General features: G+C 43.0%; 1 protein-coding gene across 1 annotated transcript in view; it reads left to right on the top strand.

The window, feature by feature from the left end:
- The first annotated feature begins 1133 nt into the window (after positions 1-1133).
- FAM149A (family with sequence similarity 149 member A) overlaps positions 1134-13233 on the top strand; it is a 61189-nt gene continuing 49089 nt past the window's right edge. Inside the window, exon 1 of the mRNA XM_082715713.1 lies at positions 1134-2355. Within this exon, the coding sequence (XP_082571839.1) occupies positions 1697-2355 (659 nt within the window). The 5' untranslated portion in view covers positions 1134-1696. The remainder of the gene's footprint in view (positions 2356-13233) is intronic.

Here is a 13233-nt window from a genome sequence, read left to right as displayed (position 1 = left end):
CTGCAATAAAGCACTGCAGTGCTTTATATGCTCTCCCCTTTCCCAACATGCAAGGCCTTTTATAATCTGACCCTTCTCTGTCTTGTCTCTTACTTCTCTTAAGCACACATGTGCTCTTCCTGCCTCAAGCTAATGCTGACTGCGGTGCCTGTCTTGCTTTCTGGGGCACTCACTTGACACTTAGCCTGTGATATTAAGCTGATTATTCCACATTGTGTGAAGAGAACGTCTCCTTTCTTACATCCTCATGCTTAACACAATTGTGAAGTAGAAAAGTGCCCCATGCCTGTTTGATCATGGTAGTTGGGCGCAGAAAAGGGCTCATGATAGGCTGGCTGTCTTCAAGCCAATGAAAAGCTTGACATTATTATAGAAATGTCCCATGGCGCAGAATCCAGTTTGATAACTTGCAAAAAACTAATGTATATAGTAGTGACTATCAGTTAATTTATTCACTACCAGCCTTATTCATCTCCTTTCCTCACCTCAAATCAGAAAATAAACCTTCTGAGTTCAAAACAGAAACTCTCTATTAAACATCAATTAATGGACAAACCCTGTCAATATCTTTTTTTAAAAAATCTTGTTCAAAACTGACGCCATCCCCTGGCAGATATATTTACACTCCTAACTTCACCTTGCACACATTTCTTCAGATTTAGCAAAATGCAATTTAGTCCACTTATTAAAGAACTCTTAACTTTCATATCTGCCTTTGAGTTTGTATCCGGTCAGTCGAATCACAGTTCGAGTTCTCAGACATTTTAGTTATAAAATCTCTTGGTTCACTCCAATAGGTGTTTAGAACACATGCATTGTATATGGGTTTTACTATTAGAGCCCCGATCTTCTTCCCGAGTTCATGGGTGAGGCATCCTGCTGTTATTCCCCGAGGCCATCTTCAGTGACACACTTTGAACTTGGCCCTGAGGCGGCAGGAGTGGGCACTGCTGTTTCAAGCCCACTCACCTGAAAACACGTTTGCACGGACCTTCCCTCCTATCAGAGATCTGGCCATCCTCCTGACTCTAGCGCCTTTGGTCTTGCCAAATCTTTCGACAAGATCTTTTGGAGCCAGGTTTATATTCCTCGGGGTGATGGAGAAATTGCTGTGTTCCTTTAAGGCACGAATCAAGGACGGGAGCGAGTGTGAGCCCTGTGGACGCAGCCCCAGGCTGCAGTCTGGGGCCCAATTAGCAATGAGCTAAGCAGGGTTTTTGTTTAGCTTAGCAACCGCCTGCGCGGTCCCGGGGGCCCGTTGGGGTATCTCTGGCGGGCGGAGGCCCAGATCAACCTCCAGCCCGCGGGGGCGCTGGGCGGCTGCGGCACGTCGCCTCCATCGGCTCCCAGACCTTTGGCCCTCGGGGGGTCTCGACGCACTAGGCAGAGAAGGGGCTGCTCCCCACAGAGGGTGGCCGCCGCCCGCAGTCTCAGCACTCCGCGGGCGGACCAGGCTGTCGGGGAAGGTCAGTCGAAAGCCGAGCGGGGCTGAGCGCCGGGAGAGGCTCCTCGGCCGGGAGAGAGCGCCAGAGGCCCCCTAGGCTCGGCGTGGGACGCGGACCGCAGGCCGCGCGCCCCAGCCCGGGACAGCCCGGCTCCGACCCCTGCGGGCGGCGGTGGATGGAGCCCGGCAGCCCGGCTTCCTGTGGTCTGGAGGTCCAGGCAGCAGCGGGGACAGCATCTCCAAGGCTGGGACATGAAGGTCGCTGTGTTGGACCTGGGGTCTCTGTTTGCCAAAATCTTCAAGACCCCGACGGCGCCCCCCGCGGTCCCCTCGCCGGCCGCCGCCTCCAGCCCCTCGGGAGCCGCGGCCAGCGCACGGCGGGCGGGCTCCAGCGCGGGCGCCTCGCCTAGCATGGCCGCGACCCTGACCCCCTTCCCCTTCCCAGCGCGGGCGCCCGACTCCCCCTCCGCCTCCAGGGGGCCGCCCGCCTCGCTCCAGCCCGCGCTCGCCGCCTCTCACCCCAGGGTCTCGGGCGCGAGCCGCGCGGCGGAGGCGGCAGGGACGACCCTCTCGCTGCCCAGCAGCCCGGGCGCCGCCAGAGCGCAGCCCCTGCCCCCCGCCCCCGGCAGCAGCGGCTGCGGCGCGGCGGGTCCCCCCGCGCACGCGGTGGCCTCGGCGCGGCCGTCGGCGGGCGCGGGCGGGGTCTGCGCGGCGCTGCCGTCCATCCCGGGCGCCGCGGGCAGCCGCAGTGCCGCCGCGAGCCCACGGAACGCCCGCCAGCCTGGCCCCGGCGAGCGAGAGCCCGGCGCCTGGATGCCGCCCGGGCCCGGCCCCAAGACTCTGTTCTTCACCCTGCCGGACATCGGCGAGGAGTGGGCCTCGGACAGCGACTCGGAGGGCGGCGGAGAAGCGTGAGTAGCAGCCGGGGTCCCTGTCGGTCGGGGTTGGGACGCCTCCGCTCCCCCGGCACAGCCCCCTCGCCCCGCGCCGCGGAGAGAACCGCGCTATTGGCTGTCACCTCCACTGCGGTACGGGGCACCCCCCCCCCCTTGCACTTCCCCCGAGTCCTTATCGCTCGCCTCCCTGCGCCTTTCGGAAACACGGGGCGACGTGCTTTTGCTCAACTTTGCTGCTTCTCGGCAGAGAGGGAGGCCAAGCAGGGCTTGAAGGGAAGGACGGAATTTGGCTTCTCTTCTTACTGAAGCGTTCGTTCAGATCGTGTCAGACCCTGCTTTCCTTAGGGACTTGGAGAGGAAGCCTCCTCCGGCCCCTTTCTCTCGCGCAGACTATGCTCGATGTGCAGCCGCACCGAGCACACTCGTTGGCAGCTACGATTTTGAGACGCGGTGAGACACACCGTGCTTCCCTGCTTTCCAAAGATCGGCCACAACCCTTATCCCCAATGGGATGGGTTTTCTTTGTGTGACATCTCATTAACTTACATATGTACACCATCGTCTGACACACGTGGGGTTTGTAAGGCTCAGGACGCTTGTGATCGTACACCCTAGAGCTTCTGAGTTATTGTCATAGTGCGCTGAGGTACTACAGAAACGCTGACTGACTTCACGGGAACATTTCACTGGGGACTGGGGAACCCTGTCCTCAACACACACACACACACACACACACACACACACACACACACACACACACGACCCTCTCACCATCGACAGCAGTGATGAAAACATTCATCTAAAAACATGCAGTTTAGAATTAAGGTGAATTTTATTTTTTTTAAGATTTTATTTATTTATTTGACAGAGATCACAATAAGGCAGAGAGGCAGGTAGAGGGGCGAGCGTTGGGCTGTGGGAAGCAGGCTCCCTGCTGAACGGAGAGCCCGATGCGGCCTCGATCCCAGGACCCTGGGATCATGACCTGAGCCGAAAGCAGAGGCTTTAACTCCCCGAGCCACCCAGGCACCCCGATTTTATTTTTTTTAATGAGAAGAACATACAGCTAACCTTAGGTGGGTAGAGAAATGTTCAACCTTCCGAATCCTGCAAAAGAATAGTGAAATGGTCAAAAGCGGACCAGAGGGGCCCATTAACAGATGGAAATTTCTACATTATAATCTAAGGAAGGACCGTCCTGCTGGCCCCGAAGCTCTTCCCTACCACTTCCTCCCCTCTGCCAGCCCCATCCCCCAAAGGTTCTGGAGAATTTTTGCATTAAAATGGATTCTAACCCTTTCACAATTTAAATAAATGCATTTTCACAATACTGCTTGACATTCACCTCTCGGCAAAGGTAAACAAATGACATTAGGTTGTTTCTTTTTATTTAAAACAACATAGTGAGAAATACATTAATCAACTGATTTTTCTCGAAGGAAAATCAATTGCATTTGGATAAGTGGTTAGAATACCTATCCTGAGAAATTAGGCCTTTGTTATTGGCTACTGGCCCTGAACCCTTGCGCAGTTAATGTTTTATGAGCAAACAGTTCAACACCCTGACTTTAAACTCTAGGCTTAGTGCTTTATACAAACAGACACCCAGACATTCACCGTGGCCTGGGAGAGAACTGATGCTGGTTTCAATTTTCAAGCATCTTAGTCTGTTTCTATTGTCCAAAAATTTTTAATAGGCACATTTTGAATGACACTATTTGGCCTTATATACAGAAGTGACTTCTGCATTAGTAAATGTATCCATTTTTACTGAAAGTACAGGCATTGAATTTTAGATAACTGCTATGAGAAATAATATGCATAGATATGTGCATAATCTTTCTGGTTAGGTGTGTTCACACTCTCCTGGGACATTGGACAGCCCTCGGAGTGCACCATTTTTCTTTTGTAGATACACAAATCCTCATATCCCCCTCCCTTCATGCCTCATTCCTTTTTCATTTATAAAGTTTACCAAGGGACAAGGAGAGAGGAAGAAAGTTTTAAGCTGCTTTTTCCTTTATTACATACAGACCTTTTGCTCCTTAAAGGATATTTTTTCCCCTCCTGGATTTCTAGGTTGACGATAACATTGAATAAACATTCATCATTCAATAATGGATTTATGTTGTACTAACACAACTTCACCTGCTATTTTATAGATAGCTGCCAGGAATTACTAGCCTGCTTGATTAAAACAGAGTTAATTAGAGATATTAAAATAGAGTATTTGGTTTTCTAAACCCCAGGGACATGAGTCAGTGGAGGTGGTTAATGCAGGAGTAGGAAAAAAAAAGCATTAGGTAGAGAGAGTATGGAGACTTGGAAACAACTGGAAATAAACCTTTGGGAAACACGAACCCAATGGCAAGACCATGACACTCACTTATAAAGCAAACTCCTCATTCACAGTTTCTATTTCTTTGAATAAAACCCATGTGCTGTACATTCTGATTCTGTACTGTTCTATTAAAACTAAAAATAGTGATATTAATTGGAGTGGGAAGGTATGCAAACTTTCAATTCTGGGTCTTTTTTCTTTCTTTTTTTTTTTTTTTTTTTTTACTACACTGCTGTCTAGCAGCATGAATTTTGATCTCTGAACCATGGATTCAATAAATGAATGCCAGAAGAAAGGCTTGCCCTTGGCATTCCATGGGGCACACTGGCTGCCACATCGAAAGCAGAGGTAGAGGATACCGAGTTTCCTTCCTCTCCTCGCCCTCTCGCACTCCCAGATACGTGATCCCACACTTTTTGTCTTCACCCTCACTTCCCTAGGCCCTTCTGCCTTTGCTTTACACCTTGTACCTCACTCACACTCATTCAGTCTCACCCACACACCACACTGCCTTTTTCCGCTTCTGAACTACGCAGTAACCACCTTGTGAAAGGTCTTACTCTGTTTGTTCTGGACATGTAAGAATTGCTAACAGTAGCAATATATATATAGGGAGGCAGCTATACAGATAACAGCTGTATATGAATTTTGAATATTGGTAGATTGTGAACTTCCCATCGTCAGAAAGGATTTCTATCTTTCATAAGTTATTGCTACTGACATATCATTATCATTGGTTTTTATGTTTTTTTAAAGATTTTATTTATTTATTTGACAGAGAGAGATCACAAGTAGACAGAGAGGCAGGCAGAGAGAGAGAGAGAGGGAAGCAGGCTCCCTGCTGAGCAGAGAGCCCGATGCAGGCCTCAATCCCAGGACCCTGAGATCATGACCTGAGCCGAAGGCAGCGGCTTAACCCACTGAGCCACCCAGGCGCCCTTGTTTTTGTTTTTATTTTCAAGTTGTTGAGTGCCATTGTCAGAGTCATGTTAGTGTGGGAAGTATTGCAGTAATTGCCAGCAGGGCTTGTTAACTTGGCTGGCGATAACACAGATGCAAGGGCTTATCTCTTCGTTCATCCATTCTTGAAGCAGCCCCGGTGGGAGTGACGCCCAGGCACCCAGGAGTCGGAAGACTGGGATTCCAATCTCAAACCATTTGCCAGCTGTGTAATTCTGGACCCGGTACTCTGTGCTCCAAACTGTAGGATCTCCTCCTTGGTAATATAGCTGAGAATAGTACTTGCCTCATAGGGATGTTCCCCACATTAATTGCAATAGTATCTTAAGTGACTAATGCATGGAGAAAGGCTTTAAAAATGTGAGCCATGATTACCCTCTGCTTCCTGGCACAGAAATGAAAGTTGAGAGCATGTTTCCTGAAAGGATGCATTCCAGGTGAAGGAAAGGTGGACAGAAAAAAAGAATTCATTGACAGTTATCATCTGACTCTTATCAATGGCATCTTTTAGTTCCATTACTTGGGAGAACAAATTAGAGTACTTGAATCTTTCATCACAACTGACAGAAGATAAAGGTTACCTTCAATAGTACGACCACGGATTGTGGTATCGTACCTAGAAGGAATGTTTTTGCCACCCTGGGATCAGACTTTTAATTTTTAATTTTTATAGACCCTGCAGAATAATTGTAACATCATGAATTGTTTCTGACTCACCTTCTGTACGGCTCTTGGCCATTCCTACTGGCCAGCCCTATGATTCATGTTCACATATTAAGTCTTATTTGGACTATAAACTCTTTGTCCTGTGCCACTGAAGACAACGTATGCAATAAATAAAACAATAAATATAAAATTTAAAAATAAAACAATAAATGTAAAATAAAAAACAATTTTATTAACTTTCATGGGTAATTGCCTAAAAACCTAGAGGCGATTTAAATGTCCTTCCTTAAGAATAATTGCTGTCTTGGGTCTTTCTGTTTCGTTGTCTTAGAGTTTCCCCAAAGTTAGTAATGTTTTCTGCTGGGACTTTGCATTTCCACAGGGATGAACAGTGAGCTCCGTAGACTATTATCATATGACTATTATTTTCTATTACACTCTTATGACCATTACCTTTATTAAAAATACTAATAGCTTGAGTTAGTTGTGCACATATTTGCTTAATTGTCTAGCATTTGCTTCAACCCAAGAAAACAATTTTATTTTTACTGTCTTCTGCAGTCGTTTTTTATACTTTAAATTATCTTCTTTGCTTTGCTATATTTTAAAATCTCAAAAACCATATTTGAACCTATAACTATATGTTCTGCTATGTATTTAAAGAACACCTTTTCATATTTTTTTCTAATATAGTAGCTAAGATGTATAACACTTGATAGGTGCCAAGTACATAAAACCAATCCCATAATGTGGATATAAAATCTTGATAGTTCTGAAATCATACTAGTTAATTTATATTAGGATAGTTTTTAGAGCATGGGTTTGAAGTCTGATTGACTTCGATCAAATCCCACTTGATAATTTTTCTGAGAATACCAAGAATAGAATAGTAGTTAAGTATTCACCTTCCTTGTCTTTAAGCCTTGCCTTTTCATCCCTAAAATGGGCGTTAATAATAATACTGAGTTAAAGAGATACTGTAAGCATTAAAAGTGATAATATATGCAAACATCTCCCATTGGTGTTGGGGACATAAGCACTCAATAAGCAGCTAATTATACCTTTGGCTCATAATTATCATTTAGTATCTATTTATTTATCACCCACCATCAGCATTCTTTGTATAAAATACAGTTTATTGCTATGATCTTCAGTAAAGATTAACATATGATTTTTCAAAACATAGCTGTTAACATGTAAAAGTCTTCTAAAATTAGAGGTGTTTCTTCTCTGTGCTAGACTAGCATTTCTCAAATATGTGTCCCATCGGTCACCTGTTCCCAATCCATGACAAGATAAGTACAAGGTCGGGGCGCCTGGGTGGCTCAGTGGGTTAAAGCCTCTGCCTTCGGCCAGGTCATGGTCCAAGGGTCCTGGGATCGAGCCCCACATCGGGCTCTCTGCTCAGCGGGGAACCTGCTTCCCTTCCTCTCTCTCTCTGCCTACCTGTGATCTCTGTCAAATAAATAAAAAATCTTAAAAAAAAAAAAAAGATAAATACAGGGAATAAGAGTAAGTATTTAGAAACTTCTATAGCAATTGACAGAGTAACTTTATGGTTATTGGCTGATAACCAAACATTTCTATTTGGTGCATCTTTTTTTTCCCCATTCATTTTCTAGCTAATTGATTTTTATTATGCTTTGACAATATTTATCCACAAAGAATTGGAAAAATATTTGTTTAAATAGTCTGACACTGCACAATAGTTTGAGAAGCACTGAGGCAGACTTGACTTAGATACCTTTAGACCACAAGGGGCAAAATATTTCAGGATACCCAGAGAGAAGAGACCAGCCAAGTGATTCTCCTAAAATACAGGGCTAAGCAACATTCAGAGTGCCTTCTGGTTAAAGATGAGATTCTTTCTGTTGCTCAAATGATCTAGACCTGCAGACATGCACAATACATTTGGGAGCTGGGTCCCCAGGGTACAACCTGTAGGCAAGAGTGGACTGCTCAGTAAGAAGGTTTTCTCATACTCTTGTTTTTTTGTTTTTTGAAGTTTTAATCCAAAGGCTATGTCCATCATGACTCTCATAACTCATTTACAGCCCTTGATGGCAATTTGTCTCATAAAGCATAACTTGCAAACACAGATACTTTCCCAAAAAAAAAAAAGCAACTTTTGACAGGAAATTTGCAAACACAATATGCTTTCTTCTCTTGTTGCCCATCTGTCCTCTTTGGAAACAGTCCTTTGCTTGGGATGAAAGAGATGATCATAATGTATTAATCTTTTCTGAATCCCATAGAGAGGAAGCGTGTCACAGTGAGGACACTGATCTTATGCCCCCTGAGGCTATTTTCCCGTATTATAAATTGAATTTCCATTTGAGACTCACATTTAATTTCCATTTGAGGTTCTTCCAAAGTGGTAGAAACTAAAACTCAGTTGTGTGGGATTTCCTTCATCTTTGTCTTAGGCTTGAGCTGGGCGTGGTGGGGGGTGTGCTAATATGGGACCAGGATATTCAGCGGCAGGGAAGGAGCCTACTTGTTTGTTGATGACCTCTATTCTTGCTGAACCCACTGAAATGTCCACAGTCTCATTTTATCCTTCTGTATAACCCAGGTCCCATGCACATATCCACCAAGCCTCTTCAAGTTAGGGCTCTGTCCCTTATTTCTGTGGTACTCATGAGAGCCCCAGGGGTCAGCCAGCATTCTCCATTATAGGACTTCCAGGAAGATGACAGTCCACACCACATAGTCTTTCTTTTCTCCAGGATCCTCACACCAGCTCTTCTGAAGGATCAGGGCACAGGTCCCCTCTGATCCCTTACCCTATCTAGATCCTCGAGAACACCTCTAGGAACTCCTGGTGCTGAATGCCTGATTCAAGGACCCAACAGCTCATGGAAATGAGAAAAGACGTTCCTGCCTCCACTGGGCCCATTACTGCACTGTGGTGCAAATCAAGCACCAAATCAAGGGCTGGCTAGATTTCAAATCTACCTCCTGGCTTTGTGCCTTCTCTAGGGCACAGTGTTTCTGATGGCTTATTTTGCTTTGTGTTGGCCACTCAAGTCCACATCCTCATTTCCTAATCTCCCTAAGGTTCCCTTCTCTGAGACAGAAGATCTGACTCACAGAATCTTCCCATTCTAGGGAATCTGTTTCTCTTCGGAGTGTTAGGAAGAACCTCCCCGAAGTATGTTTTTCCCTAAATCTTTTATTAGGTTAAAAGTCCATACCAGGGGCACCTGGGTGGCTCAGTGGGTTAAGCCTCTGCCTTTGGCTCAGGTCATGATCCCAGGGTCCTGGGATCGAGACCCACATCGGGCTCTCTCCTTGGAAGGGAGCCTGCTTTCTCCTCTCTCTCTGCCTGCCTGTCTGCCTACTTGTGATCTCTATCTGTCAAATAAATAAATAAAATCTTTAAAAAAAAAAAAAAAAGAAGTCCATACCAATCTTGTAAGTTCAGGCTTTAATAAGCACACACACACACACACACACACACACACATAAAAATCAAAGAGGGGGAACCCTGCTGCATTTGTTTTCTGAAGCAATAAGCAAAAAAGTTTTGGATTATGCAGTATGAGAGGGGACAAAGGAACATACTTCACAGGAGAACACTTTTCCATTCACCAGAGTAGTATGGATATTTGTTTAATTCAACAACAGCTGAACCACACACTTCTTGACTATAATTTTACAATCTGTAGGCAAACATTTTGCTTTATTACAAAAAACTATCTGAATGTTCTTTGGTCCTAGGACTACTAGGTATTTTACATATACATATTAAATAGGACATGACTCAAAATACTTTGTACTATCCACTAAATAAATGAATAAATATTATTCATTAAGTATGTATCAAAAAAAATTTTTAAATGACGTTTTATTCTTGAGAGGTAGAAATAGTCAACAAAGACCGCATGTTTCATAAAGCACAGAAATTAAATAAAGCTTTTGAAATGAGTAAATATCCAAATGTGAACTTGGAAAAGAAGTGAAAATGGTCTTTGGCAATGACAAGAAAAACAGTCAAGCCGAACATTTCCCTAATTCTATTTAATAAACAGATTATTAAGACTAAATAAATTAAGTAAAATAAAGAACTAAATAAAATTTTCTTTTCAGATGCACATAGACAAGTATATTCTTCTTAGGAACATTGTCATCTCAAATTTATTGTAATGTCATCTTTATTGTAATAAAGATGAAAACAAACCCCAACTTGGAAGATCACAAATTACATTAGGTTTTTAATGCTAATAATTAAATTTCAGAGAGTGTCACTAGATAACTAGAAGGTTAAAATGAGGACTTCTTTTCAAATGAAACATTTAATTCAAATTTCTTCCATTCATCTGTGATGTCTTAGAAGCCATTTATGTACATCCAAGATTCATTAAAATCTAGTTGAATTAAATGTCTCCATGGAAGAAAGTAAGCCCCTTCCCCTTAAAATCCAGTAATTTCATTGCTAAATTAATGCATAAAGATAAATCCTAGGGAACTTTAATTTTATATATAAAACATATTTTAAAGAAGCAGGTGATATATTCTCTAGAAAAAGTCTACCTCAGTCAGACTTTTGCTTTACCCACTAGTTTTAACATTTTTATGAGCCTGTTGATCTATGTGAGCATTCCTCAAATACGTGTTATTCTGCAAAGCCAAGATTTTTAGCATTGGAAACAACAGCTGGTATTTCCAAGTCTACTAGGTACCAAGTGCTGCATGCATGTTTTATAGCATTATCATGAATCCCCAAAACAAACATACAAGGTAGGAATTTTATTTCCACTTTACGGACAAAGAAATTGAGGCTCAGAAAGGAACAGAAATTATTTACTTGCCCATGGCTAGTGGGTGGAAAATGTGACATTTATATCCAGACAGTCATAACCAAGTGTTTTTTAATGAGTTGTTGAAGACAGTAAGGAGGATAAAAATCTATTTCTATGTATTTGGTAATATTTTCCCTGGAACAAATGGACTCTAAAAAATTTTACCCTTTCCAAAAATAAATCTGAAAAATAAGAATTATGTTAATAAGCAATCTAAAACTATCTTTCTTAGAATAATACTTCTAGTAATACTGGTAAGGGGACAAAATTTAAGGCTTAGTTTTGCCCATTTTGAAGTGCAGATAAAAAAATAACTTTTATCTCAAAGCTATGACTTCTTTAAAATGAAACATTAGTTTTATCAACTGTCTTCTCTTTTATTATATATATATTGTTCTTATAAATTATTTCATATATATTTAATAGCAAATCAAATATTTTATTCATACTAGTAAGGCAGATAATTGGCAAGCATTGTCTTACGAGTAAAAATGGAGAAGCAGCAATTAGATACTAGGCCCTTGCTAGGGGAAAGGGTATACCTTCACATTAGCATTTTCTTAATTAGGTGTTTCACTTAAGGGTTTAGAAGAAAGCTTATAATTAAATATTGACCACTGTAATCCTTGCCGGGCACTTATATTCATGTTTATCTAATGAATTTTTTTCTTGCTTATTGATTTCCAACACAATGATATAATTTTGAGTACCTAAAAAAATCAAATAATGAGGTATTTATTTTAAAGGTTCACTGGAGTGACAATTTTTAAGTTAATCATTCACTTCAATTCCTTACAATGAAATTTCTTTTTATGAAGGACATTGAAATTACATTGAAGAAAACAGTGGGACCCTGTTTCAGATATAAAAGAAATAGTAATGACAGTTGCTGAATTCTAAACATACACTGAGCCTATCCTAACACGCTTCCCCACACGTACACACTATCTAGTTTGAGGCTATACAACTGAATCTTGCAGGTGTCGTCCTGCGGCCAGCACTGATCTCTGTCCTTGTTTTCTTTCCCTTCTGCTTCTACTCCTTTGTCTTCACTTGGTGATGGAGTTTTACTTTGGACTGGATGAGAAAATTTGGCTCTTAATGTAGCCCTCCAGACTCCCAGAAACCTGGCTTCAGCTTGCTCTTTACAAATGAGCAATGGGTCACACTTCTGTGGTGATTTTGACCTGGCTTTCCACTTCAGAACCACCAAGGAGGCTTGCTGAAGAGTGGAATGGTCTTCTGCAGGGATCAAGTTGTCTTCTGAGTCAGTTACGAATAATGTGGTGGCATAGTTGTTTCAGAGGCAAAAATACCACTTTGTGTGATTCTCTGAGAATCCTTCCTTCCCCATGAGACAGCAGTGTGCTGGAGTTGATTGAAATGGCTGGCAGGAGCCAATTATGTTCATCTCTTTCCTGCTGCACGCTGAGTGGCACCCCAGTGGTTGCTAATTGCTGGCCAAAGGAGAGAGTATTCACACCCTGCAAATCTGCAAGCCTCACATCAGAGAGCTGGTTTACCAGCACACCACTGCTAATGAGTATAAGAAGTATGTTTACTCCCAAAGCCATCCTGCTATGACAGGTAGATTGGAACAAAGGATTTTTTTTAGCAATAGCTTATGAATATACTGAAAATGGTTGTCTCTTATGAACATTTAAAAGAGATGTTGGGAACTGTGCCCTTCAGAAGTCACAGAGCTGGACAGTAGATAGGGGGTCCCTGTCAAGGAGGGGCTCTCAACCTTGAAACCGTGTCCTCCACATTAGAGGATGACATTTTTATGTGTGAGACATGGTTTCATGCACAGTTGTTCATGTAATCCCTTATTCTCCCCATAAACAGGAATATGAAATGATAGTCTTGAAAGCACTCTATTTTGTAATGCACATTGTTGATAAAATTAGTCTCAAATATGTGGTTCATAGCTCACAATGACGATGGCAGTTAAGGACCATGATTTGAGGAGATACATGGATGAGAAGAAATTGTTCCCTGCGGGAGGACTCAGAATAGTTTTCTGTCTTGAAGCCTGACTCAGCTAAATGTTATCAAACACAAAACAAAACAAAAGCAAACAAAGGAACTCTTCGTGAAACATCTTAGCACAGAATACAT

Source organism: Mustela nivalis (assembly GCF_964662115.1).
Source record: "Mustela nivalis genome assembly, chromosome: 20".
In the NCBI taxonomy this organism is placed as follows: domain Eukaryota; kingdom Metazoa; phylum Chordata; class Mammalia; order Carnivora; family Mustelidae; genus Mustela; species Mustela nivalis.
This window is presented reverse-complemented; position numbering and strand designations above follow the sequence as displayed.